The following is a 27,893-nucleotide window of genomic DNA, read 5'->3' on the forward strand; positions in this document are numbered from 1 at the left end:
CTTAAAAGAAGAAGTATTAATTTGGAAACACACACACACAGACACATACAAATAAGAAACCTGAATGAGATACCTTATTTTAAAAGAGAGACCCAAAATCCCTGGCTTTAAAATTCAAATTTGACTCAAGTTTAAAAGGAAAAAGGTCCAGAGAGGTCTTACATTTCCTGATCCCACAGAAATATTCAAATTGCTTGATATGTACTATGCTTCTTCATATCCAATTTTGCTTAAACAAACTGTAAAATACCAGTGCACAACAGCACTGAGAATAAGACAAACATAAGCCTTCAATTATTTAAGAATAGTTATGACCTCAATCAAATCAGATTAGAAAACCAAATTTGAGATATTTTTTAATGAGTTAAGTTATTATTGTCTAACTACGTGAAATTTTTCAGAGTAATTTTACAAGGAGAGAATTGGATAGAATTTGGTACTTTCCCATATTGGCATTGACATAGAAAAACAAATGGCAGGTGAAAAGGGGAGAGAGGAAGAACACAAAGTATAGAGTGAATTATAATGGGGGAAAAACAGTTTCAGAAAAAAATGAGTGAAGAATTTGAAACCATAAGAACAGAGAATCAAATTATATATATATATATATACAATAATTTTTTATCTTAAAAAATAAAACTGGAATGTAATTTCATTTAAAATGTACAGCATGCAAAATGCTCTGTAATGGTAAAAATAAATGTACCACAATGTACACTTTCACAATTTTCCAGTAGATAACATTTATGGATCAAAAATTATCATTATAAACCCTTTAATCAAATGTTATTTTTTTTGTTTCAGCATTACAATTTGCTATAATTCATTAACTTCGATCTAAGTAAGTTTTAGACACTGACCTCATATAGGTCGTTAGGTCCTTATGTCAAGCACTCATTTACCCAGCAAAGAGATCACTCAGCCATCACTCGTGTGGACAATGCTCAGTGCTACCTGAACCATTTAAAGTGCATGAGTTGTTTTGATGAAAGGGGACAGAGCTGTAGTTTTGCACTAGATTTTTAATTACTCAATTGTATTTCTTTTCACCTTGAGACCTTATGATCATTAGAAAGCTACTTACCTAATGTTATAGCCATATTTATGCTATATGACCATTTATAACTGTGAGGAACTCAGGTTACAGACATGCTACAGACTATGGTGTTATAAAAAATCAAGGACACAAGTTCTGCATAAGAGATTTACTTCTCTCCCTTTCTCTTAAAGCAAGAAACATCCCACAGTTCAGATTTACATAAGTAGTGCCTTTTTAAATAAATTAAAAGTAAAATGTTACCTTATCTATAAAATTATAAATATTTCTAGCCCATTATACAGAATGTCAAAATACTTATAAATGCATTATGTCCTAATAAATACACAGGATGGCACTGAAGCCAGTTAAAAAAACAAAAAGCCAGTCATTACACTGGCCCATGGAAACATATAGGGTTATTTTATATCTTTTGCCATCAGAAAAATTAAACCAAATAAGAAAAAAAGCAAAGAAGAAATAAGAAATTTTACAAAATGGCAACTACTCTGACCTTAAAGGCTGTATTAAAATGCCTTCCTTCAATTCAGTAACCACGCCCATTCTGGAATGAACATTTATGGATAACCAGGTTAGGAGAGTGCTCCTCTTAATGCTCAGGGCAAAATTATAAGGTATGTAAAAATAATTTCCATATTCTATAAAGGCAGACTGAAGCGGTGTTACTTTAAAAACCACAAACCAAGATTTAGCCAGCATATTCAGTATTGGCAGGTTTCAATGGAGTGAAGTCTTCAGTGGAAATAAAATTAACAACCCTATGGATGCTGCTTATTTTTACCAATATGAAGAAAGGAAACATGATTGTAAGGTACAATATACTCCGACAGGCCAAAATGAGAAATTGTGATTAATTTAAGTTAACTATTTCCTATTAAAACATAAAAACATGATGATTTCCAAACTGGTTCAACTTGTAATGTGTCTCTTAGAAGTAAGAAGTAGTTTTAGTTCTGTAGATTGTTGAATTGCCCTTTTACATAAAATATTTCCTTCATCTTAAAAAAGAGTGGCTTCTGAATGGCGTTGACTCCTTCAATGTGGGAGAGAAGGCTCAACAAAATTGTTTCCAAGGTTCCTCTGAAGTGATTCATTCCATCAAATCTATAATATCTCCAAATCAACATGTCGAACTTCAGGATTTCGTTTCTGGAAGGAAAAATCACCACCATGTTATTCAGAGCAAAACAGAATCTTCTCTTTCTTGTATTCCTTTTGATCACTAAAGCCATTGAAAACATTTGATCAAACTATTTCATTGTAGCATACTAGCAAGAGAAATGATTTGATGAGGAAAAAAACAAAACCAATAGATGAATAGATCAAACATACTATAAACGATAGAGTAAGTAGTCTCACCAATATGAGTTTGTTCACATGTCCATTAACACAGAAATGGTTTAAGGATCTATTATGTGCTAAGCATTACAAAGCACTGAAAATATGCTCATTTGTGGTAAAAAGAAAATCATTGCAAAACAATAATTGGAAAAAAATACACTGATATTCACTTATTTTAGTAACAATCCATATAGTCTTGGGCCAGGCATTTTGCCAGGAAATGGAGCTATGATTATTATTTTTTAAAATATATTTTTGTTGATTTCAGAAAGGAAGGGAGAGGGTATCAATAATGAGAGAGAATCATTGATCTGCTGCCTCCTGCACACCCCCCACTGGGGATTGAGGCCTGGGCATGTGCCTTTAACTAAATGAACCCGGGACCCTTCAGTCCACAGGTCGATGCTCTATTCACTGAATCAAACTGGCTAGAACTGGAGCTATGATTATTAAATAAGACTCTTAATACTCAAATGCTAAGGAACTTAGGTTAGACAGGGAGATTAAGTGTAGCAATAACCATCCATGAGCTTAAGCACTATCTATACCAGTGATGGCGAACCTATGACACGCGGGTCAGCACCGACACGCGTAGCCATTTCTGATGACAGGCGGCCGCATGCCGAGGATGAAACATTTGCGAAATAATGTTTTTTCCTCAAAGTGACACACTACCCGAGTTATGCTCAGTTTTTTGGCGAAGTTTGACACACCAAGTTCAAAAGGATGCCCATCACTGATCTATACTAATAAAAGAGTAATATGCTAATTAGACCAGACAGCCAAACGACCTTCTGGATGTCCTTCCAGACAAAGCCACAGTGGCAGAGGCTGAGGCAGGGGCAATCAGGCAGGCAGTAGAGCAGTTAGGGGCAATCAGGCCAGCAGTGGAGCAGTTAGGGGCATCAGGCAGGCAGGCAGAGGTGATTAGGGGCAATCAGGCAGGCAGGCAGAGCCGGTTAGGGGCAATCAGGCAGGCAGGCAGAGGGGTTAGGAGTGATCAGGCAGGCGAGCAGTTAGAAGCCAGCGGTCCCAGATTGCGAGAGGGATGTCCGATTGCTGGTTTAGGCTGGATCCTGAAGGGGTACCCGATTGGAGAGGGTGCAGGCTGGGCTGAAGGACCCCCCACCACCCCCATGCATGAATTTCATGCACTGGGCCTCTAGTAGTTAATAATAATAGTTAACATTTAATTAACACTTACTCGTGTCAAGAACTGTGCTAGTAAAGGGTTTCACGTGCAGGTAGTTTTATTTTTTATTTTTTTAAATTTCTTTATTAAGGTATTACATAAATGTCCTTATGCCCCCATTACCCCTCACCCCCCATTCATGCCCCCACATGTACATGTAGTTTTAAATCTTACCTAATAATAAACATGTAAATTGATGGTACCTCTGCTATGCCCACAGCCAATCAGAGTATGCAAATTAACCCAACAAATATGGCGGTTAATTTGCATACATACCTGGGTCCCGGGAACTTCCTCGGCACCGAGGTCACTCTCAGCCAGCCATTGGAGGGGGGAAGGGGCCGAGCCTGCAATCGGAGGGCCAGGAGGGGGTGCTGCTTCCCAAGCCTAAAGCCTGGGGTGAAGGCTTTAGGCTTGGGAAGGGGCTGAGCCTGCGATCGGAGGGAAGGGGAAAAAAATCAATGGAAACATATCCTCAGGTGAGGATAAAAAGAAAAATAAAGAAAAAAATGTCATATCCTATGAAAGACACATCTTGAAAATGCCTAAAGAAAGTTGTCGTTTTTTCATGGTGAAGGGACTGGAGTCCGTGTTGATGAAAATACCCTGGTGGCTGCAGTGACTGGCAGTGGCTGCAGCAGTGGGGTAATGGGGCTGGCGCTTTCCCCTGATCAGCCCAGTGGCCTCCCGCAAAGGGAGGCCAGACTGCGGCTTAGGTCCGCTCCCAACAGGGAGCGGGCCTAAGCCATCAGTAGGACATCCCCTGAGGGCTCCCAGTATGTGACAGGGGGCAGGCTGGGCTGAGGGACCCCTCCCCAGTGCACGAATTTTGGGCACCGGGCCCCTAGTCTATCATAATAACCCAACTGTTTCCATTTTACATATGGGAAAATTTAAGTTTGAAGAAATAATCTAACCTGTCCAAAGTCACATGGCTAGTTAATGATGCAGTCAGCATGGATTCCAGGCCTGATTCCAGACATTAATCTCTTAACTGTTACAATCTATAATAATAAAAGGGTAATATGCTAATTAGGCCAGAAGTCCTTTCGGACGGAGCCGGGGCCAGAGCAAAGCCCAGGTCCCAAGTTCCTGCCGGCGGCCAGAGGGAAGCCCAGGTCCCAGGTGCCGGAGGGAAGCCGGTGCTGGCAGCAGGGAGAAGGAAAGCCTGCTCATGCATGAATTTTCATGCATCGGGCCTCTAGTATACTAAATGATAACTCTGGGAGCAAAAATGTGAGATATATTACATATGATCATGAGATCCAGAAAAGCTTCACTGAGGATATAATATGAGGTTTGAACATGGCACTTTCCAGAGAAAGGATGAAGAGGGTCTAGACAGAAGAAACAGCATGAGCAAAGTCAGTCTGGAAATGTAGGCAAGAAGCCAGGTTGTGAAAAATCTTAAATGCTAGCTTAGGAATTTTCAATTCAGTAAAAACAAAAATATCTTTAAAACACGCCTACCCAGGGCCAGGCACTGAAGTATGTACAACAAGCATGTCAAACTCAAAGGCTAACATAGGCCAAATAAACAAGGTTTAAGTTTATGTAGGCCACAAAAAAGCAAAAGCTTCAATTCTCATAGAAATGTAGGTTTATTTCGATAGAGACATGCTGAATCCAAAGGGCTGAAATAAATGAGTAATCGTTAACATAAAATAATAGAACATTTTAATAAAAATATATTTTCTTGAACATTAACTTACCAGACACTGAATAACTGCACAAATTAAGCATAACGCAAATAAACCTATTTTTCTTGTTCTCCAAAAGTGAAATATTTCTGGTTGCTCACACCAAACAAGTCAGTCCAAGACTAATGACGTGGCAATTGGCTGCTAAAATATTCGCTGCTAGTATTAGTGGAGAGAAATGGTGAGTCTGCGCATAAGGCGCGTAAAGGAAATGAGTGCAACACGATTTTAGTAATCAAGTCGTTAACAAACGTTGTAGTTCGTTATTAATAATTATGTATAACAGAATATTGTAAAAATTAAGTTACAAAACTTTTATTAGAACGTTTCTTATATACCGTTATATTAGCTAGGCCGTAAAAATATTTGTTGTGGGCCACATGTGACCCGTGGGCCACAAGTTTAACATGCTTGGTGTACAACGATGAATAGGAAACAAATACTACTTGTCCTTGATGAACTTATGTCTAGTGAGGATATACAGGTAAGCAAGCAGGCAATTACAATAGTTTGCCACTACCGAGCAAAGGAAAGGTGTTGGCTTATTTTTTCCCCATGGGTACATAAAGGAAGTACACCTAACTCAATTTGGAAGGGAATTAAAAGTGCAAAAAAGCCCTGACCAGGTAGTTCAGTAGGTTAGAATGTCATTCCAATACACCAAGGATGCAGGTTTGATCCCATTCAGGGCACAAAGAAGAATCAACCAATGAATGCATAATTAAGTGCAAAAACAAACTGATGTTTCTCTCTTCCTCTCTCTCTCTAAAAACAATAAATAAAAAAGTTTAAAGTACAATAAAGTGTAATATAATGATACTGTGAGAATTCTCAGAGGGGAGAAGAGAGTATATAAAATAACTAAATCTACACCTATCAAAGACAAAATAATGTTTAAGTTAGGAGCAGTATAAGACTTTAAGTAAAAATATAACAGTAAATATAAAAAATGTGAGAAGTATTAAAAATGGTTATCTCTGAAAAATAGAATAAGGAATGAGGAGGGTGAGGCTGGTGACACTTATTTCTGTTATAAGCTTTTCAGTTCTGTTTGATTTTATAGACTTTGTATACTATTTGGTTAAAACTGTAAAAATGAGTCAGCAAAGGAAAAAGAGATCCTCTAAGTCAGAGGTCGTCAACTGGTGGTCCGCGAACCACTGGTGGTCTGTGAGGTCCGAAAGGTTGGCGAACACTGCTCTAAGTGATCTGATAATCAGTCAGGATCAGTAATTCTTAAGTTAACCCTTTGCACTCGTTTGCTTTTTTCTCGATTCCTTTATTCTAATGCTAACCGTGTCGAGTCACACTCGACATCCGAGTGCAAAAGGTTAAAAGGCATGCTAGGAACATTTACATATTACTCACGTTAAAGGAATCTATCTATCTATCTATCTATCTATCTATCTATCTATCTATCTATCTATATGAGCCTAAGCTACCGAAAGACCAGTCAACCGGTCGCTATGATGTGCACTGACCACCACAGGGCAGGCGCTCAACGCAGATCAGGGGCAGCTCCTGTGTTGAGTGTCTGCCCCCTGGTGGTCAGTACAGGTCATAGCTACTAGTCGGATGGTCAGTCGGCCAGTTGCTTAGGCTTTTATATATATATATGTACTAATAAAAATCTTGTCTCAAGAAAAAGACACCAAAAAGTTAATTTACTCTGCTCTTTTAAAAATCATTTTCAGAAAAAAAACTAATCACATTCCTACAATATGTGTCCAACACAAAGCAGATACACAAAGGTTTGCCAAATGAATGAAAAATAAAATAAGTAGGATTAATATCCTTAAATTTTAATATTTAGTACCTAAGAAGCTGCCAGGTACATAATAGAAATTGAATAAATATTTGTTAAATAGAATTGAAAATCAATAATTGTGTCCAACTTTTAATTTTCCTTCACTTATTCAACAAATACTTATTGATCTATTGTGTCCCAAGCTCTGTTCAATGAAAACAAACATTTTACACACCACAGATTTTATTCCAACACTCATATTATGTAGCGATAAAGACCCAATTATGTAATCTATTTTGAAATGCTGCAGTCTCAAGTTAAGAAAATGCTATAGGAGGATGCAATTAGAGAAGCAAAAGACAAAGTACAGGGCAGAGTATTTAACTGGAACATTACTTATTAGGAATTTGCAAATGCTATGGCATTTTTCCCATTTCCAACAGAATTATTTCCTTACAAAGAAAAAACTTCTTGGAGGTATAGAGAAGGGTTGACCAATAGATTGGAATATAGAGGTAAGACAACAACAACAACAAAAATCTTTCAAGTTAACATTTCAAAGAACAACAAAATAAGAACAAGATATATCTCACATTTATAATATGGGACTTTGTAAATTAGATTCTATTATTTTTTTATATCTTTACATAGAACTATGCAAATTACACAGTTTAAGCTAAAACTACCACCTATTCTAGTAGTTGGATCAATGGCATTACTCAACAGAGATCACTATTCTGCTGCAGAATTTTCTCACTGAGTGTGACCTTCCAAAGTAATTCAATAATTAGGAAAATTTAAAATTAGAAGGCAAGCATTCTTAGGTACTAAAAAGGAAGAAATATGCCAGTGTACAATGGTTCAGTTTTCAAAGAAAATCAGTTTATTTTCATAAGAAGAAAGGAGAATTATATTCATGCATTTTCTGTTTGATGCCTTAACTATAAAGAACTTTCTTTGACTTAAAATTACTTATGCCTTATTATCTTAGTCAGAGATGTTTCCACCTGAAAATGTGGGCTTCCTGGTTTGAAAGGCTTATATAATTGAAAAACACTTCTGAGATAGTCCAAACTATTAATGATTAAATAGTTTCTTATTAAAACATAAAGTTAGCAAAAAAACAGTAAGCTTATCTACATTATAAAAGGCCAGGGGCCGTCACAACCTAAACAAACAGATGGACGACCAGGAAGTGCATGGAGCACCCCTCAGTTCCTCCCCCATAGCTCACAGGCTCCTATCATAGCAAGGCTGGTGGCCGGCGGACGGGCGGGGTGGTGGTGGTGGTGGGGGGTGGGCTGGGTGAGGCGGGGTCATTAGCCTCCAGTCCGGGGCCCAGCCAGAGGCCTAACGACCTCACTGCTGCCATGGCGGCTGCAGATCAGGCCTGGAGAGAGAGGCAGGGCCTGATCCGCAGCCACCACGGCTACTGGTGAGGCCTGGAAAGAGAGAGAGGTGAGGCCTATCAGCAGCCACCTTGAGAGAGAGAGGTGGGGCTTTATCAGCAGCTGCAGTGGCTGCTGGCAAGGCCCAGATATATATATATATATATATGGAGAGAGAGAGAGAGAGAGAGAGAGGTGTGTGTGTGCAGGGCCTGATCCACAGCTGCCGCGGAGGCTGCTGAAGAGAGAAGCAGGGCCTGATCTGCAGCTGCCACGGAGATAGGCCTGGAGACACTGACTGGCACAGAAACCGACCAATCAGAACCAAATCTGGGTGAACTGCGAGGAACCAATGGCTGCCTAGGAGGCAGAGCTTTTGACACTGACTGGCATAGAAACAGACCAATCAGAACCTAATCTGGGTGAACTGTGAAGGCAGAACCTAAGGTGGGGGCTGAGGAGGGGTTTTAAGGGCAACAGCTGTTTGGTGTAAGGTGTAAGAAAGCGGTTCAATTTTTTCGTGACCGGTTTGGCAGTATAGTGCATATGGCTGGCTATCAGTCCAGATATAGGGATTATGTATTTTTGTCTGCCAAGAGCATCTCCTCCTGCTGAAAAAGGCTTCTCCTCCCCCCCCATTTAAGCAATCCTGTCCTATATAATCTATCTATACTAATACAAGGGTAATATGCTAATTAGACCAGGTTGACCGGCCATTTTCTGGACATCCGACTTCCTTCCAGACAAAGCCATGGTAATGGGGGCCGAGGCAGAGGCAGTTAGGGACTATCAGGCTGGCGGGGGAGGGCAGTTGGGGGCAATCAGGCCGGCAGGGGAGCAGTTAGTGGTGATCAAGCAGGCAGGCAGAGGTGATTAGGGGCAATCAGGCAGGCAGGCAGAGTGGTTAGGGGTAATCAGGCAGGGAGGCAGGTGAGCGATTAGGAGACAGCGGGCCCAGATTGCAAGAGGGATATCGATTGGAGAGGGTGCAGGCTGGGCTGAGGGAAGCCCCCCCCCCCCATGCATGAATTTTGTGCACTGGGCCTCTATAGTCTGATTATAATATGAGTATAGTTGAGAATGATCAATTTTGTCTTTATTCTTAAATCTGGCTTCTGACTTCTTGTTTCTATTAAAGAGCAAAGCTAAAATATTGAGTTTAAAAGTCCATTATTTTCTCTGGAACAGATAGAATGCAAAAGCGAAGTTTATTCATTCTTGTGTAACCCTGCATAAAAATAATCATCTCACATTTTATTTAAACCGTGGTTCTCAAAATGTGCTCCAAGGATCACTGGAGTTTGAGACCTTTTTAGGGGAACTCCAAAGTAAAACTATTTTCATAATAACACTAAGATGTAATTTGCCTTTTTCACTATGTTGACATTTCCTCTGATGGCATAAAAGCAATGGTGGATAAAACTGCTGGCACCATTGCACAATTCAGGGCAAATGGTAACAAACTACAATGGCAGTCATTTTGTTCTTTTACTGCCACTCACAATTAAAAAAGAAAAGAAAAAGGTAATTTCACTTTAAACTGTCCTTTACGAAGTAGTGAAAAGTACTGGTTTAGCCCTAGCCAGTTTGGCTCAGTGGGAAGAGCGTCAGCTTGCGGACTGAAGGGTCCCAGGTTCGATTCTGGTCAGGGGCACATGCCCAGGTTGTAGACTCGATCCCCAGTAGCGGGTGTGCAGGAGGCAGCCGATCAATGATTCTCTCTCATCATTGATGTTTCTGTCTCTCTCTCCCTCTCCCTTCCTCTCTGAAATCAATAAAAAAGTTGTTTAAAAAGTACTGGTCTATTAAACCTGAACTCCTGAATACACTTTAAAAAATATTCTATGACCAAACAGAAAGTATGTCATCAGACTTCAGTCTGATGTCACAAAGAAAAGTACTTTTGTGATTGATTTAGTTATGAGCTGAGTCAGATGCTTTTTAAAAAAATCTAAACACCATTTTGACTTAAAAGAACAATTAACAAACTACAGTTATTCAAATTTGGGTATTTGGCAGGCATCTGCTAAAAAATAAAATGAGTCTGTTACTTCAAAGAAAACAGCTAAAAGTATTTGTGAAAATCAGAATGTTGGAAAACTCATAACCATCACTGTGAACCTGACAGCTTCTACTTCAAAATGTGCATAGATTCAGTCAATCACTTATTTTCCAAATGACCAATGCATAATACTACAGAATCATGCATGGGTAAAAGATCCATTCAGAGTACCAAGACAGGCCAACAGATTTTAATATAAAAGTATCTGGTAGAGAATTAATCGTACCCAAAGAGAGGTGCTACTGGGAGGTGATCTCCAATCCCTTAGAATATCCTGCCTGATAATTATGTCTTTGTTTACCTTCAGCCACACAGTGTCTGCTCTACCTCCAAAAGAAGCTGAAGATATAAAGTCAGTTGCTTAGACAGTCAACTATGAAGCCTAAAAAAATCTCTCGATATGAAGGCTTAGTTAAGCTTCCATGATTGGCAATATTTTTTGCAAACTGTCAAACAGTTGCTAGGAAAGAAATACTGTCCATGACTCTATGGGGAGAGGATAACTGAAGCTCTGTGTTGGAACTCAGACCTATGCACCTCTCTTCCCTTGGCAAGTTTTGATCTGTATCTCTTCATTGTAATAAACCATAACTGTGAGTTTAATAGCATTTAGTGAGTTCTGAAATTCCTAGTGGATTATCTAACCTGATGGTGCTTTTAAGGAACCCCTCAAACTTTGCAACAGCGTTAGAAATGAGGGTGGTCCCATGGACTGTGCCCCATAACTTCATAACGATATGAAAAGTTCATTGATATGGTTTCAGATTCCACATTGCAACTAAGCTTTAAGAGGCTACCAGTTGTGCCTAGCCAGTGTCAACCCATGAACCAGGAGGTCGGGGTTCGATTCCTGGTCAGAGCACAGGCCTGGGTTTTGGGCTCGATCCCCAGTAGTGGCGTGCAGGAGGCAGCTGATCAATGATCCTCTCTCATCATTGATGTTTCTATTTCTCTCTTCCTCTTCTTTCCTCTCTGAAATCAATGAACTATATACTAGAGGCCCAGTGCATGAAATTCATGCACAGGTAGGGTCCCTAGGCCTGGCCAGCAATCAGGGCCGATCTGTGGGGTGACCAGCGGGACAACTGAGGGGTCCCCTGCTGGCACCCGCCTTGGCCAGCCTGGCGCCGCCCACTCACCAGCCCCGCCCCCACCCCTCACCCCCCAACCCCACTGCCGGGTGACCAGCGAGGTAATTGGGTGGCCCCACTGGCACCCGCCTTGGCTGGGCTGGGGGCAGTTCCTAAGTTGAGCATCTGCCCCCTGGTGATCAGTATGCGTCATAGCGACCAGTCGTTCTGCTGTTCGGTCCATTTGTATATTAGGCTTCTATTATATAAGATTTTTTTTTAAAAGAGGTTATCAGTTGTCAGGCTTTGGTATATCAAAAGAGAATAACACAATCATTTGAAAAGGTATAAGAATATGCTTGAGCTCCTTCCTTTCTTCATATTATTCAACCAAAACAATATATGGCAGCAGACTGAATGTAGAAAGATATAGGAATCTAGCTGTCTTTGATTTTTACAAAAGTGTGAAACAATACCACTGTTCTCACTAATTTTTTTTCATTTTAGAAAACTTATTTTTTGTTAAAATGTTATTTACATTAACATAATCAACTTATGTTTTTAAATAAAATATTTTTCAATTTCTCAGTTTTAATTTATGATTTGGTAAATATCAACAACTATAAACAAACAAAAGCTCTTTGGGTCCTCAATAATTTTTAAGAATATAAAATATGTGAGAATTGCTCATGTACAAACTTCAAAAATATTGCCTGACAAAGTTTGTGAACTATAATATTAACATTAATAAAATAATCTTAATTGAAGTACTTCTATTAACATGATCAGATCTAGATTATAAAAGTAAAGAGAGTAAGTAGTGATATGTTTCCCCTCAATTTTTGCTTTTGTCTCCCTTCAATTTTTAACAAAACTAAAGAATGGTCGCCTAGCCAGTTTGGCTCAATGGATAGAGCGTCGGCCTGCGGACTGGGGGGTCCTGGTTTGATTCCGGTCAGGGGCACATGCCTGGGTTGCGGGCTCGATCCCCAGTAGGGGGCATGCAGGAAGCAGCCGATCAATGATTCTCCCTCATCATTGATGTTTCTTATCTCTCTCTCCCTCTCCTTTCCTCTCTGAAATCAATAAAAATATATTTTAAAAAAAGAATGGTCACCATTAACTGAAAAAAAAATGCATGGCCTTCAAAAAGCTATGTTAAAGATCATTTACAAATTTTATTTACTGCAAACAAATAGAACTCAAATGTCAATAAATGACAATCTGAGAACACTGAGAGTTTTTAAAATTTTTCAGTAAAATAACCAATAGGTTGTTATGATCTCCAACTGAACAAAACAAACAGAAAATATAACGTCAGATGGACTAAAAAAGCAAGATGCATGTGTATGTTTAAGGTCACACACCATTTTTTCCCTAACAGACAAAAACATTTGACTATTTTAAATACTAAGCAAGCAGTATAGAATAGTGATAGATGTAAAGAAGTTAGAGTTGAGCTACATAGGTTCAAATCCCAATTACCCTACTTCCTTGAACAAATTATCTAATTTTTCCAACCCATCATTTCTCACCCAAGGCAACCAATACATCATGGGTTACTGAGAGAATATACATAAGATGCAATTAGCATAGTGTCTGACATACAGTAAGTACTCAAAAAATAAATTATTATATTATATTATTATATTATATTATATTATATTATATTATATTATTATAATGAATATATCTTACTTTTAGTTCCTTCTCAAGTCTATCTACTTCAGCTCCTAAAGTATCAATAATATTTTCTCCATGTTTAAGCATAAATGTCTCTAGTTCTTCAGGAGTTTTTACTTCTTGAATTTCCTATAAAGAAAATGATAGCAGAAAAACAAAATAAAAATTTTATAAAATCATAGTAATATGTTGATGATTTCTTTAAAAAAGTTGTAACACCATTAAGTTTAATGAAAAATGAAAAACTTTTTCAAGCCAGCCCTGCTCAGTTGGTTGGAGTGACGTCACATATACCAAAAGGTTGTGGTTTTGATCCCCAGTCAGGGAGCTTACGAGAAGGCAACCATTGATGTTTCTCATATTGACGTTTCTCTCTTGTATTAATGTTTCTCTCTCTCTCTCTCTCTCTCTCTCTCTCTCTCTTTCTCTCTCTCTCTCTCTCTCTCTCTCCCTCTCTCTCTCCCCTCTCCCCTCTCCCCTCTCCCCTCTTCCCTCTCCCCTCTCTCTCTTAAAATGAATAAGCATGTCCTCAGGTGAGGATTAAAAAAATAAAAAGATGCCCTAACCAGTTTGGCTCAGTAGACAGAGCGTCAGCCTGCAGACTGAAAGGTCCCAAGTTTGATTCTGGCCAAGGGCATGTACTTTGGTTGCGGGCACATCCCCAGTAGGGGGTGTGCAGGAGGCAGCTGATCGATGTTTCTCTCTCATCGATGTTTCTCACTCTCTATCCCTCTCCCTTCCTCTCTGTAAAAAATCAATAAAATATATTTTAAAAAATAAATAAATAAAAAGACAACTTTCAAGCCACTGGCAATAAACAACCTATTTCCGAAAAACTTATATTCAAGAAAAATTGAGTAAAATGCCACATTAAGGTAGCATAGAAATTAGTGGTAAAAAAACAAAAACAAAAACACTATTCAATAAATAGTGCCAGGGCAATTATTTTTCTATAAAGAAAATATTAAACCTCTACCTCAGACCATTAAACAAAACAAAAACAATTCTAAGTAGATTAAAAACCCAAGAGTAAAAATCAAACCATAAAACTTTTAGAGAATAAAAGAAGTATGTTTATGATAATGGGATAAGGATTACTTGGGCAAGATTATAAAACACGCAGAGAAGAAGATTGTAAGTTTGACATTGAAATTAAAAACCACATTACCATTAAGTCTTCTGTACATTGAAGTGGTAAATCACAAACTAGAAAAAGATATTTGCATATACTCAACTGAGAATTAGAATCAAGCATGTTAAAAATAAAATGTTTACAAATCTGTCAGAATAAGAGAAATTAACTAAAAAAAAAGAAACAAGCCCTAGCTGGTTTGGCTCAATGGATAGAGCATCTGCCTGAGGACTAAAAGGTCCCAGGTTCGATTCTGGTCAAGGGCACATACCTGGGTTGCAGGCTCGATCCCCAGTAGGGGGCGTGCAGGAGGCAGCAGGTCAATGATTATCTCTCATCATTGATGTTTCTATCTCTCTCTCTCCCTCACCCTTCCTCTCTGAAATCAATAAAAATATATATTTTTTTAAAAAAAGAAACAAGTAGAGGGAATCCCAGTGGTCAATGAATTTCAATATTTATTAACCTCACAATGACCAGGGAAATATAAATTAAAACAAGATACCATTTCACACCTACCATATGACAAAAATTTCAAAACACTATCATATCAATACAATCTAGGAAGAATGTGAAGCAACAAATTTGATAAACTAATCGTGGAAATTAAATTGACCAACTTTGGAGAAAAGTTTGCCAATATCTAGAGAAGTTGAAGATATGTTCACCCAAAGGCCCACCTATTTTAAATTTAGCTATATATTTCCCTAAAGAAATTCTTCATACATGTGAACAAGGAAACACATATGAGAATATCACTGTAGCACTGTTTCTAATAGCTTAACATCAGAAACAATATAAATGTCCACTAACTAAAGACTGGGTAAATAAATTTCAGAGATTCATATAATGGAATATTATATAGCAGGCCAATGCTCTATCCCCTAAGCCAGTGGTTTGCAAACTCATTAGTCAACAGAGCCAAATATCAACAGTACAACGATTGAAATTTCTTTTGAGAGCCAAATTTTTTTTAAATTTAAACTTCTTCTAACGCCACTTCTTCAAAATAGACTCGCCCAGGCCATGGTATTTTGTGGAAGAGCCACACTCAAGGGGCCAAAGAGCCGCGTGTGGCTTGCTAGCTGCAGTTTGCTGACCACAGCCCTAAGCCAAACCAGTTAGAGCATCTTTTAAACTATTCTTAATAAAAGAAACAATGGATTCTGGAGGCAACAGAGATATAAATTCCTGTGTGACTCCATATATGGCTCTCCAATTTTAGGCAAGTTACTTAATCTCTCTGTGTTTTTATTTGCCTATATATAAAAATGAAAATATTGTTTCTTTTTTTTTAACTTTATTTATTTTTTGTTAATTCTCACCTCAGGATATTTTTTCTGTTAATTTTTAAAGAGAGTGGAAGAATGGGGGAGTGGGTGGGAGAGAAACATCGATGTGAGAGAGACACTTCGATCGGTTGCCTCCTACACATACCTGACCACTGGGGCCAGGGGATAAAACCTGCAACCCAGGTACGTGCCCTTGATGGGATATCGAACCCGAGACCCTTTGGTGCATGAGCTGACACTGTAATCACTGAGCCATGCCAGCCAGGACAAAAATATTATTTCTTTACCTCACAAGGTTGTTAAAAGTACATTAGGTAATATATATAAAATGTCTGGCCAGCACTTTATACGTTTGCACTTCTCTCTCCTCTAGTCCACTCTACAGTAAATAAAAGGATCTCTGTCAAATTTTGGAACCCTAAGAAGTTGAAGGCTAAAGTGACTTTATGAGCTATAAAAAAAAAAGTTTTATTTTAGCCCTGGTCAGTGTGGCTCAGTTTATTGGGTGTCGTCCGTGCCCCGAAAGGCTGCTGGTTTGATTCCCGGTCAGGGAACATGCCCAGGTTGCAGGCTCAATTCCCATAGGAGGTGTGCAGGAGGCAGCCCATCAGTGTTTCGCTCTCACATCAACGTTTCTCTCTCTGTCTCTCCCTCCCTCTCTTTTTTTTCTCTCAAAAAAATATTTTTTAAAAGATTTATTTCATTTACTTAAAGAGTAACTTTTTAAACCGCTGGTTTTATAAGAAAACAATAAATACATACACACTTACCTGTAGCATTTGGTCAAAATCTTGTTTTTCCAAATATGATCTTGTAACAACTCGTCCATCAAAATCTACTTCTGCCTTAAATCTTACTTTACCTAGTCCCAAATCTGTGGCTTTAACATCATGAATTGCCCTGCAATCAATAACAATGGTTACAAATGGTTACATGTATATACGTTTTAATGGCATAGTCTAGAATTATTTTTTCCACCAGTGATGAAAATGGACTAAAATGGCTTTCAGAGTGTTTACCATTAAGTGCCACCTATCATTTTCCAAACAAATGTCCATTTAGCTATATTTACATAATGCCAAAGGTGTAAACTTAATAAACATTATTTTATGGTAATCTGTATATATATAAATTATAAAGTTGATAGATTTTTAATAATCAACTCTAAATTACTTTTCTATAATCTGGTCGTTCTATCTCATAGTCCCTTTTTTCTTTTTTAAATATATTTTTAAAATATATTTTTATTTCAGAGACGAAGGGAGAGGGAGAGATAGAAACATCAATGATAAGAAAGAATCATTGATTGGCTGCCTCCTGCATGGCCCCTACTGGGGATCGAGTCCGCAACCCAGGCACGTGCCCTTGACAGGATTTGAACCTGGGACCGTCAGTCCACAGGCGGACGCTCTGAGCCAAACCAGCTAGGGCTAAATAGCTTCTTTAAAAGTTTTCAAACAACGCTCTAAAGTACTCTATTAGAATAGCTTAGTAATACCTAATGAAACAAATGTAACAAATTGAGTCAACACATATATAAAATGCCTAAAGTTACCAATTCCATGGCAGACATTGTTTTCCCCTGCCAGCCCGATTGCCCCTACTGCCCTCCCCTGCCGGCCATCTTGTGGTGGCCATCTTTTGACCACATGGGGGTGGCCATCTTGTGAGAGGGTGTGATGGTCAATTTGCATACCTCTTTATTATATAAGACTAGAGGTCCTGTTCACGAATTCAGGCACAGGTGGGGTCCGGCCGGCCTGCCCCAGTCGGGGCCGATCGGGCCGGGCCAGCCAGGGGGATGGGCCGTGGGTGGTTGGCAGGCCCTGCCCCCTGGTCTAACTCCTGGTTGAACTCTCGGTCCAGGGGGTAATTTGCATATTAGCATTTTATTATATAAGGACAATTTGAAAGATAAAGATTATAAGGAAAAACTTAAAATAAGTTAAAACAATACATTTATTTTTGAAGGGAATATAAATTATATTAAATTTGGTAATCACTTCCCCATGATAAAAATCTTCTTAAATTTAGTATATTCAATTTATAATTGTAATACAAATATAAGGCAAATATAAATATGAAAGATCCACCCAAGTGGTTCCACATTAAGGAGGCAACTACTTTGCAAATTTCTGTTCCTTATTCTAAAAATTAAACATACACAAAATTTAAAAGGATACTTAAGGAGTTTCCTAAATGCTTTCACTTGCTAATTGTTGTAAGTTTGCAACTCTGAAAAGTAATAGATTAAAAAGTTCTGAAGTCTAGGAATCTAAAACCTCTTCTGGAAATATTTACAACCAAACATACCTATTTCTTAATGATTCTATAAACTTTAGCAGCAGCATAGGAATAAACTGACCTTACTGATGGGTCATTCTCCAGGAGTTCAGTAAGCCGCTGTACTTGTTCCGGCTGGATGGATCGCCCTAGCAGTGCTTCTGTGTTAGTGTAAATGAGGAATGCTGAGACAACACCTAATAAGGTGCCCACACCCAAAGAACCTAGGCTGTCATACAGTGGATTGCCTAAATAAAGCACATAAGAAGTCAGTAAATTAACATTTTCTATTATTTCAACGAGCTTTAGTGAGCAAAGAACATAATCAATAAATCAAGGGACTTCAAATTCATTCTGATTCCTTTAATGACTTTCTCCTAATAGATTTAGTTACCTTACTACAAAAATGGGAATGATACAACTTGCTTCATATTACATGGGAGTATTATGGGGCTTAATTATTTAAGATCTGTTTTTTGCATCTGGCCATTATATGGGTGAAGCTTCAGAGCATTTTCAGATTAGAGAATTTATATACATACTAGAGGCCTGATCCACGAAATTCGTGCAAGGGCCTTGGCCCCGGTCCCGGCCCCCTCCCGCCACCATTGCGGTCGGGGGCCTCTGCCACCTCTGCTGCGGCCCCCGCCTGCTGAGGCTTTGTCCAGAAGGAAGGACATCAGGAAGGATGTCTGGTCTAATTAGCATATTACATTTTTATTATGATAGAGTCCATTTCTGTTAGCAGTATCAGCACTTTTCCTATCCCAGGTTGACAAAATAATTATAAGATCAAAAACGGAAAGAAATAACAATTTTTGTGTCTTATTCCTCCCAACGTTCTATGAGAAAATGATAAAAGCCATATTAAAACGTGTATGGTTTACTCCTTTATCATTCAACCAAGGGTGATTACATAGCTAATACTATTCTGGATACTAAAAAGAAAGTTCATTCACTGCTGCTCTGGGTACCTTTAAGCAGTGGTTCTCAAAGTAATATTTTTGGTCCTTTGACCATCAGCATCAGCATCACTTGAGAACTTAGTAGAAATGCAAATTCTAAGGCCTTACCCTAGATCTTCCGAATCAAAAACTCTGGAGGTGGTGTCAGGATTCTGTGTCTTCCCAACCTCCAGGCAATTCTGATTCTAAAATTTGTCTTTGATTGTTAGGGCTTAATTCTCTTCCAAAACCAATGAGATGATTTATCATCTATAAATGTATAGATTTATCATCTATAAATGTGTAGATTAATCTATATAGATAAAAGCCTAAGCAACTGTTACGACCGGTCGCTATTAGTGACCACCAGAGGGAAGATGCTCAATGACCACCGGTCGCATCATGACCACCAGAGGGAAGATGCTCAATGCAGGAGCTGCCCCCTGGTGCTCAGTGCACTCCCACAGCCAACCTCCCGCAGCCGGCCAATCTCCTGTGGTCCCTCCCCCGAGCCAGGTGGCCCCGATTGGACGAGACAGGACCAATTGGCCCCAATCACTCACTGTTTGGGCCGAGGGACCCCACCCGTGCACAAATTCGTGCACCGGGTCTCTAGTATTTATATAACAGACATCAATTAAATATTACAACACATGGCTTTTATGATTAGAGAAATCTTTTTATTCTAAAGATAAAATGTCAATATTAAATTTAAGTCTTAATGCTTGATAAACCATATTTTACTAAAAAACTCAATTTACATACTAGTTTTACTAATATTTAGTCAAAAATATAACACTGAAAAGTAAACTGACTTATATGTACTAAAGTCTTAAAAATGATCCACTTGTGAATACAGTATAATGTACTAGGAGGCATATAATTATAGAGTTTTAAATAAAATATATTGCTTTGCACTTTAGAAATCCAAATTTCATCATTTTTATTTAAAAATATATGTATATAAATAATCCTAAAGAATTCACAGGAATATTATCCAAAAAAATATATTTAATTATTGGCATGTTATTTAAATTTAATTTAAATGAATTAATTTAACTAAATAAAATTTAATTCATGTGAATACGCTTAAAACAAAAATTTTATGTTTGACTAACATTATAATATAAAAGAAAGTAATCTATTAAAAGTTGACTTGTCAAGTCACACTTTTCTTAAGTCTGAAATTTTGCTAAGTAATGATTTATGTCTAAAATGATAAAGTTAGCCAGAAAATCAATAAAACATCAAATAATGCTTGTTCAGACTTAAAATATATATTCAAAATGAGAAAGACCGGTTCATATTTTAGAGTATTTTTAAAAACACTGCAGAATTATGAGAGCTTATCACCTCCAATTATTTAAATATGCAAGAACAAATGGGTAAGAATGGAAGGAGTTCCATTCCAAGACTATTCCAACCTCAGAAATTTGAGTCTTTGCATACTAAATGACTCTGTTTTACATTCTGACTTCTGATTCATTTGTATTGTACTGGCCTTTAAAACACTTAACTAGCTACCAAAATGAGGGTGGAACCAACTTGAGAGTCAAGGAAATAGGAAAGCAATAGCACTTATTATTGGGACTAATGGTGCAAAAGACAAATTAACAACAGCCACAATATGTATTTATTTAGTGCTTTAGAGTTTATTAAAGTTCTCTCTTGCATTTATCTTAATAAACTTGTAAGGTCACTAGAACAAATATCAATACTTCTACACAAAGAATAATTGTGTAACTTATGGTAAAGAATAATTGCGTAATTCATTAAGTCACAATTAGAAAGGTTTAGAGTATTACAGAAATGCTCTATTAACAGTCTTCTTTATTTCTAAGAGAAATTCTTAACTCAGAGAAATTTTACTTTTACTGACCAAATGTTTTATACAAATAAGTTAATAAGTTAGGTTAGTATAAAATTAGCATCTAACAATCTATCGATTTAAAATTATTCAATGATGTAAAAGAAAATTTCCACATAGGATTATTTAAGTAGTACAAATAAATCACCTGTAATATGAGGAATATTTACCTGTTATAGAAGTAAGGCCCATACAAGTGGCTGCTATTGTCACTCCCAAGACTGCTGCAGTATCCTCCAATAAAATAACATTTGTACTAGGATCACGACTTTCCATTACTTAATCATTCGGGAGAGATAAAAAAGAAACTTTCTGAAATCTTAACTTGATACTCTCAGATAACATTTTAATAAGTATCCATTTAAAATTAAGATATAAATGAAGATTAAAAATGTGTCATATCCTGATTTTAAAAACACTGCTCAGAGCAAACAATTTCTTGGCTTACATGTTCAAATGGCTTTTTAAGTTATATAAGCATATACATAAATACTGTAGTTTACTTAAGTTAAATGCAAATATAAAGTATTCATGTTCAAATCACATTACATTTCTCTTTTTAAATGAACTGATACAGTGGAGGGGGGGCAATGGGGCGATAAAGGACACATATTTATGTAATACCTTAATCAATAAAGAAAAAAATTAAATTTAAAAAAATGAACTGATACATATATAAGAGCCACACATAGGGAAGACACTGAGATATACTAGTATTTTGTACATATTTATAAGGAACAAAGCAAAAGTACTAGGCAATTTTAAGCAAATAAAGGAGATAAAATAATACACCTGGTTTCTAAAGCACATACCATACTTGTAAAATGACATTCCTTTGGCCGCAGCACTCCTACGAAGTTCATTTATAGCAACAAGAAGTGTTGCTGAAAGAAAAGCATTCATATCAGCAAGGAAGAAACTTCATTCCTCCCAACTTTAAAGATGGTATATCAAAAGATAAATAAATATGTATAACACTTTAATGCCGGTTGGAATTAAGGGAAAGTTCTGTATTAACTAGTCATTATCAAGTCCCAATTAATCATCACAACATAATGAATCCCATATTTCAAAACCACAGTAATTTAAATATCATTACCACAACAACAGCCTTCATTTATTGGACAGTTACTATTTGGCAGGCACCACACTAAGTAAGCATAGTCATTCTTGATCCTCCCAACCTTTTGGGGCAAGTAGCATTATCACCATTGTATAGACAAAGATGAACGAAATACTATGCATAGAAAGTGACAGTGTTTCAGAAGTAAACATACTATGAGTAAAGCAGTGAATTAGGCAGTTTCATATATGATAGTAGCACTTCTCTGTCATAATACTGCTACAGCTGAAACTTTCAGAAACTTTCACATACTTGTATTACAAAAAAGGCAGCCTTCTTTGATTAACATACTAAAACCTCATTTTTTTTAGAACTCTGTATATAGTTGTATTTTTATACTTCATTTCAAATGTTCTGAGTTTTATGATATGACTAGAGGCCCACTGCACTGATTCGTGCACTGGTGGGGGCGTGGCCTGCAGGGATCGGCTGTTGGACATCCTTAGCGCTGCCGTGGAGGCAGGAGAGGCTCCCACCACCACCACTGTGCTTGCCAGCTGTGAGCCCAGCTTCTGGCTGAGCAGCACTCCCCATGTGGGAGCACACTGACCACCAGGGCGCAGCTCCTGCATTGAGCATCTGTCCCCTGGTGGTCACTGCGTGTCATAGCGACCAGTCGTTCTGCCGTTAGGTCGATTTGCATATTAGCCTTTTATTATATAGGATACTCTAGAAGAAATAGCTTTCCCCTTGCCCCCACCCTTTACAGAAACAGCCACAGTACATCATATAGAGTTTACTCCTTAAAAGTAGACAAAGCTTAGATTTCTTTTCCCAGTTTTTTTAATTAACTACTAAATATATACTACTAAATTAAGAATAAAGAAATATTATGCCAGTACATACCTCCTTCAGATACCAATGATCCTGCTAAAATACAATATGCCTGAAAAATAAATATTAAAATAAAGCATAAATGAATATTTCACTAAAAATCACAATTGTTCATACATAAAGTTTGTAATATTTAAAATGGAAACATGAATTTGAATTCAAGCCAGATAAGGATCTTGATGGGATCCTTCAAACGAGGAAAATGAGATAGGTGGTATCTTCATATGAGAAAACAGATAAAAGCTTCAAAATGTTATGGTCACCTCATTTCATAATAATATATATATTACTAGAAGCCTGATGCACGAAATTCATGCATGGGTAGGGTCCCTAGGCCTGGCCGGTGATCAGGGCCGATCTGCGGGGCGATGGGCGGGGCAATTGGGGGACCCCCACTGGCACCCGCCTTGGCCACCCTGGCGCTGCCCCCTTGCCGGCTCCGCCCCCCACAGCTGCCACCAGTCACCTCCCTCTGCAGTGCCAGGGCACCTCCCTCTGCGGATCACCTCCCTCTGCGGGAGGCGACTGGTGGGATGATCGGGGGGCAGCGCTGTCCTGCTTGCCGGCCCTGCTCCCTGCTGCCGGTCGCCTCCCTCTGTGGGGCAACCGGTGGGATGATTGGGGGACCCCTGCTGGCACTCGCCTTGGCTGGCCTGGGGCCTGTGGGCGGGGGGTAGCTCCTGCATTGAGCGTCTGCCCCCTGGTCGTCAGTGCGCATCACAGCGACCAGTTGTTCCAATGGTCGTTCTGCTGTTCGGTCAATTTGCATATTAGGTTTTTATTATATAGGACTAGAGGCCCAGTGCATGAATTCGTGCATGGGTGGGATCCCTCGGCCTGGCCAGTGCTATTGGGGTGCTGGCTGGTGGGGGAGAGGGACCCCAGGAAGTTGGCCGGCCAGTCCCCCAATCAGGGCTATCGGGAGGCTGGCCTGGCGGGGGGGGAGGGGCTGCGGGAGGTTGGCCAGCCGGCTGGAGGAGGTGAGGGAAAGGGCTGCGGGGGGGAGGGGCCACAGGATGTTGGCTATGGGAGTGCACTGACCACCAGTAGGCAGCTCCTGTGTTGAGCGTCTGCCCCCTGGTGGTCAGTGCATGTCACAGCAACTGGTCGACCATTCACTCTGGTCGTTTGGTCATAGCAGTCACTTAGGCTTTTATATATAGAGAAATGTATAAATGGGTGGGCAAAAGAAGTTTACATTTGTGAGTACACAAAACAGTTTATTTCTGTATTATTTATTAATCATACCTAATAAAATGGTAATATGCAAATTACCATCACTCCGCTACGCCCACGATTGGGCCGGCTGGAGGCACGGGGGGGCGGGACTCAGGGTGGCCGATTGGCTGGTGGTAGGAGCGGGGGGCGGGGACTCGCGAGTCCCCGACCCCTGCTCCTCCCGCCGGCTTAAATGGCCAGCGCTGCTTAGGCCGGCGCTGCGGAAGATGCTGGTGGTGGGGTGGCCGATTGCGTGGCTGCTGGCACCAGTTTTCCGCCAGCAGCAGTTTTCCTCTGGCCACCCGCCCGATCAGAGCGCCTCACGATCAGAGTTCCTCTCGGGGTGGCCGATCGTGCTGGCGGGAGGCGCTCTGATCGGCGGGTGGCCAGAGGAAAACTGCTGCTGGCAGATAACTGGTACTGGCAGCCAGGTGAAGGAAAAGTCTATTGCACAAAACTTCGTGCAACGGGCTCCTAGTTATTATATAATTTTCCATACATGCCCACCCCTATATATAATATAGTCCTAGGTTATAAGTACCCCACATTCCAAAATGAGGCACTATACTATTACAGAATGTATACCATGACCTAAGCTCAATTAATGATATAAAAGGTGAAAGTTTATTTAATTAGTATAAAATTTTTGAACTTCAAAATTAACACAAATTATTTGAAATCTGGGGTTGTGAATACCAGAGGCAATAAGGTCCACTCCCATGCTCAAATAACTTATGGATATGTTTGGATACCAAGTATAAAGAGAATCCTTTCTGAATTCTGATTCCAAAAGATAACTATAAGCGTAATCTTTTTTTTTTTTTTGTAACACTACTTTCCTTATAGTCCCAGGACATTCTTGGAATTAAATAAAGATCTCAGTAACTGTAATCCAAGGCATATAGAAAGAAACTAGCAACACAAACTTTTAAAATTTTTAAATGAAATTTAAATCGATCATCTATAGAATTTGTAACATTACTTTTTTGGACCCCTAAGCTTCTCTAAAATAGAGGTTAAAAATTTTGAACCCTGTCCAACACTTTCATAATTCTGTTAAGGCAGTGGTCGGCAAACTCATTAGTCAACAGAGCCAAATATCAACAGTGCAACGATTGAAATTTCTTTTGAGAGCCAACTTTTTTAAACTTAAACTTCTCTTAACGCCACTTCTTCAAAATAGACTCGCCCAGGCCGTGGTATTTTGTGGTGTTAAGGAAACTGAGATTTCCAAAGGCTATGTGATTTGCTTGAGAACACAAAAATGATACCACAGCAAGAATTAGAACACACACACCAAAAAAAAAAAAAGAATTAGAACACAGGCTTTTCCGTTTCAATACTAGGTTCTTTACACTTAATGATGCTGCCAATCTGAAACACAGTAACTAAACTTCCTTATAATTGTTTTTAATCCTTCTATATCTTTCCAGAAAGGATTTAATAAAGGGAGATACCATATACCAACCGAGATTCCAAAATAATACCTAATAAATATAAGCTGGTTTATGGTGTGCTGAGTCTACTTTTTATAACGGTCATAGTCCTAACTAAAAGGAACCCCATTTCGTTACTAAAAGATAGAAGAACTTCTAGAAGCTTTAAAACTTATATACACAATTGAAAATTTGATTAATCAATGCCTAACTCCAGAGCAATTAACTTCTTTGCCTCTATAAAATAATATTGTACTAATTAAATGAATGCTAAGACAATAAGATAACTATAACATGGTCAAACCCCTGCAGAATGGAGGAAATACCATTTTAATTATCTGAAATGTATTATAGTAAGAAACTAATCAATAAGAACTATAAAAAAAGCCTAGTTTAATAGGCTTGTTATTATGTAGGTATATAGGTGTAACAAGGTATTAAAATGAGATGTACTCCAGTTGAGAACAAAATAGGTTACAAGCACCCCACATTCCAAAACGAGGCACTATACCATCTATTCAAGCCTTGCAAGGTGGCCCACGCCTGATTTTACAACCTTAGCTCCAAACCCACCAGCCCGCATAAACACAACTGTGCTCATCAAGGGAGCTGCCAAGTAGGGTAATTTCCTTGAAGTGCCCGTGACAGAAGAAACCAAAACCCAAGAAACAGCTTTAAATCTCTACAAAGGAAACTGATGCAAAATGACATTGATGCCAAAAAGTAGTACTTTCTTGTCCCCTATCCCTATTTTCAATGCTGCCAGAAGGCAACCTAGGGGTGGGAGAATACATACAGAGACTATGCTCCCCTCCTCCCATTCCTCCAGTAAGGCTTACCAGGATGAGGGAAATGAGAGGCTTTAACTTTATAACAATTTCAACATATGACTATTACATGGGACTGGATATTTTAATCACTGATTGGTGATTGTTCTTGGGACTAAAAGTGAACAGAAGTCTTTCTTCTTACTTTTCAACCAAAACTAGAAAAATTAATGGGCTGCTCATTATTATAACTGTACCTACAGAGATGATCTTGTTCGACATCAATGAATCATGTATTTAGAAATCATGCTCAACCATACTCTAAAAAATACAATTACAGATACATAACACTACATAACAGTCAAGAAGGTATGTTAGTCCTGTTCTTTAAGATCACAAAGGTATTCCACTAAAATTAAATACTATTTCATATAACTTCAAAACTGAGAAGGGGGAAATAATTACCCAGAGCAGGGATTCCATTGGTTGAGGATGAAGCAATCCCATAATTCCATGGTACCAAGATAATCCTGCACCCATCATGAAAATACCAACACCACTAATTAGTGAAGCAATATAGCGCATATTTGAAAATCCATACCTGGAAAATAAAAATGGTAATATAGTTTACAAGAAATACAAATGGTTTCCTTTTAAAATATATGTTATAATGAAAATGAAAAACTTCTTACAATATTAAGGTGTTATGGTTTTAAATTTAAGTAAAGTTTAAGTGCTAAACTCAAATCTAATCAGAAAATCAACATGTAAAGTGGACAAAACTTAAAACTTATATTTAAAAATACATAAATACAATGAATACAATTTAGTATAAGTATCTGCTAATTCCTTTTGCATATAGTCTGTTTTGATTTAGAACTTTACTATCATGTAGCACAACAAATGCTGGTAAAGTTAATCTTTTTTAAAAATGCAATCAGATGTTTATGAGCAGGATAACATTTAAATTTCCTGTAATGAAGCTTCTGATTGGATTATTTTTGTCTTTTTGTACAGCCAATGGATGATTTATATTGCCCATATTTGGTGCTGAGAACTTGCTTCTGGTTCTACATAGTTTAGCACAGAGCAACTGACTACTATTGTTAGGACTAAAGAGCTTCAGTTTTCTCAATGTTTCTAATGACAAATTTTAAAATCTAAATTATTTTTTCAAGCATCTTTGGTCTTTATGTGCATTCTTTTGTATTTCTATATGTACCAATAAAATACTGAGCATTAAGTTAAAAAATATTATATACTATAAAAGGAAAATAATCACTCAATAATAAAAATATTTCCTAAGAAATTTACTCCCAAACCCAAATGCCATGGCAACCTTTCAGCAGATGAAAATTTAAACAAGAATTCTTACTAAAAACCAATTTTTAAATTCTTTTTGTAAGTATATAATCTTGACATAGGGAATTCTTATAGAAATGATAATGTTCTACAAGCTTGATTTAAAAAATTTACTTGCTTCTAAAAGTTTCCTCCACCAAAGTAATATTGGAGATAAATATAAGTTAAAGTAAATGAAGATCTAAATTAAATAGCATTACTTTCATTATGTATTTTCAAGAAATCTGTAGGTTCTTATTGAAATTTTTAATTCAGTAGATCTGCACCGTTCAAAATAAATCATTAGCCACACATAAGGCTATTTAATTAAAACTAAGTAAAATTTTAAATGTAGTTCTTCAATTGCACTAGCCACATTTCAGGTGCTCCATAATGAACAGATTTTGTAGAAAATT

General features: G+C 38.1%; 1 protein-coding gene across 2 annotated transcripts in view; it reads right to left on the reverse strand.

The window, feature by feature from the left end:
* Positions 1-1,190: 1,190 nt before the first annotated feature.
* Positions 1,191-27,893, reverse strand: part of SLC30A9 (solute carrier family 30 member 9) — a 67,112-nt gene continuing 40,409 nt past the window's right edge. Inside the window, exons 11-18 of one of the 2 annotated variants that reach the window (XM_028143721.2) lie at positions 26,602-26,737; positions 22,728-22,767; positions 21,571-21,642; positions 20,929-21,036; positions 18,030-18,195; positions 16,435-16,564; positions 13,256-13,369; positions 1,191-2,206 (exon numbers count right to left, since the gene is read on the reverse strand). In XM_028143721.2, coding sequence (XP_027999522.2) covers positions 2,162-2,206; positions 13,256-13,369; positions 16,435-16,564; positions 18,030-18,195; positions 20,929-21,036; positions 21,571-21,642; positions 22,728-22,767; positions 26,602-26,737 — 811 coding nt within the window. In that variant the 3' untranslated portion in view covers positions 1,191-2,161. Of the gene's footprint in view, positions 2,207-13,255; positions 13,370-14,408; positions 14,447-16,434; positions 16,565-18,029; positions 18,196-20,928; positions 21,037-21,570; positions 21,643-22,727; positions 22,768-26,601; positions 26,738-27,893 lie in introns of those variants that run through there. The other variant, XM_054729360.1, reaches the window with a different exon arrangement.

Source organism: Eptesicus fuscus, chromosome 2, assembly GCF_027574615.1.
Source record: "Eptesicus fuscus isolate TK198812 chromosome 2, DD_ASM_mEF_20220401, whole genome shotgun sequence".
Taxonomy (NCBI): Eukaryota; Metazoa; Chordata; class Mammalia; order Chiroptera; family Vespertilionidae; genus Eptesicus; species Eptesicus fuscus.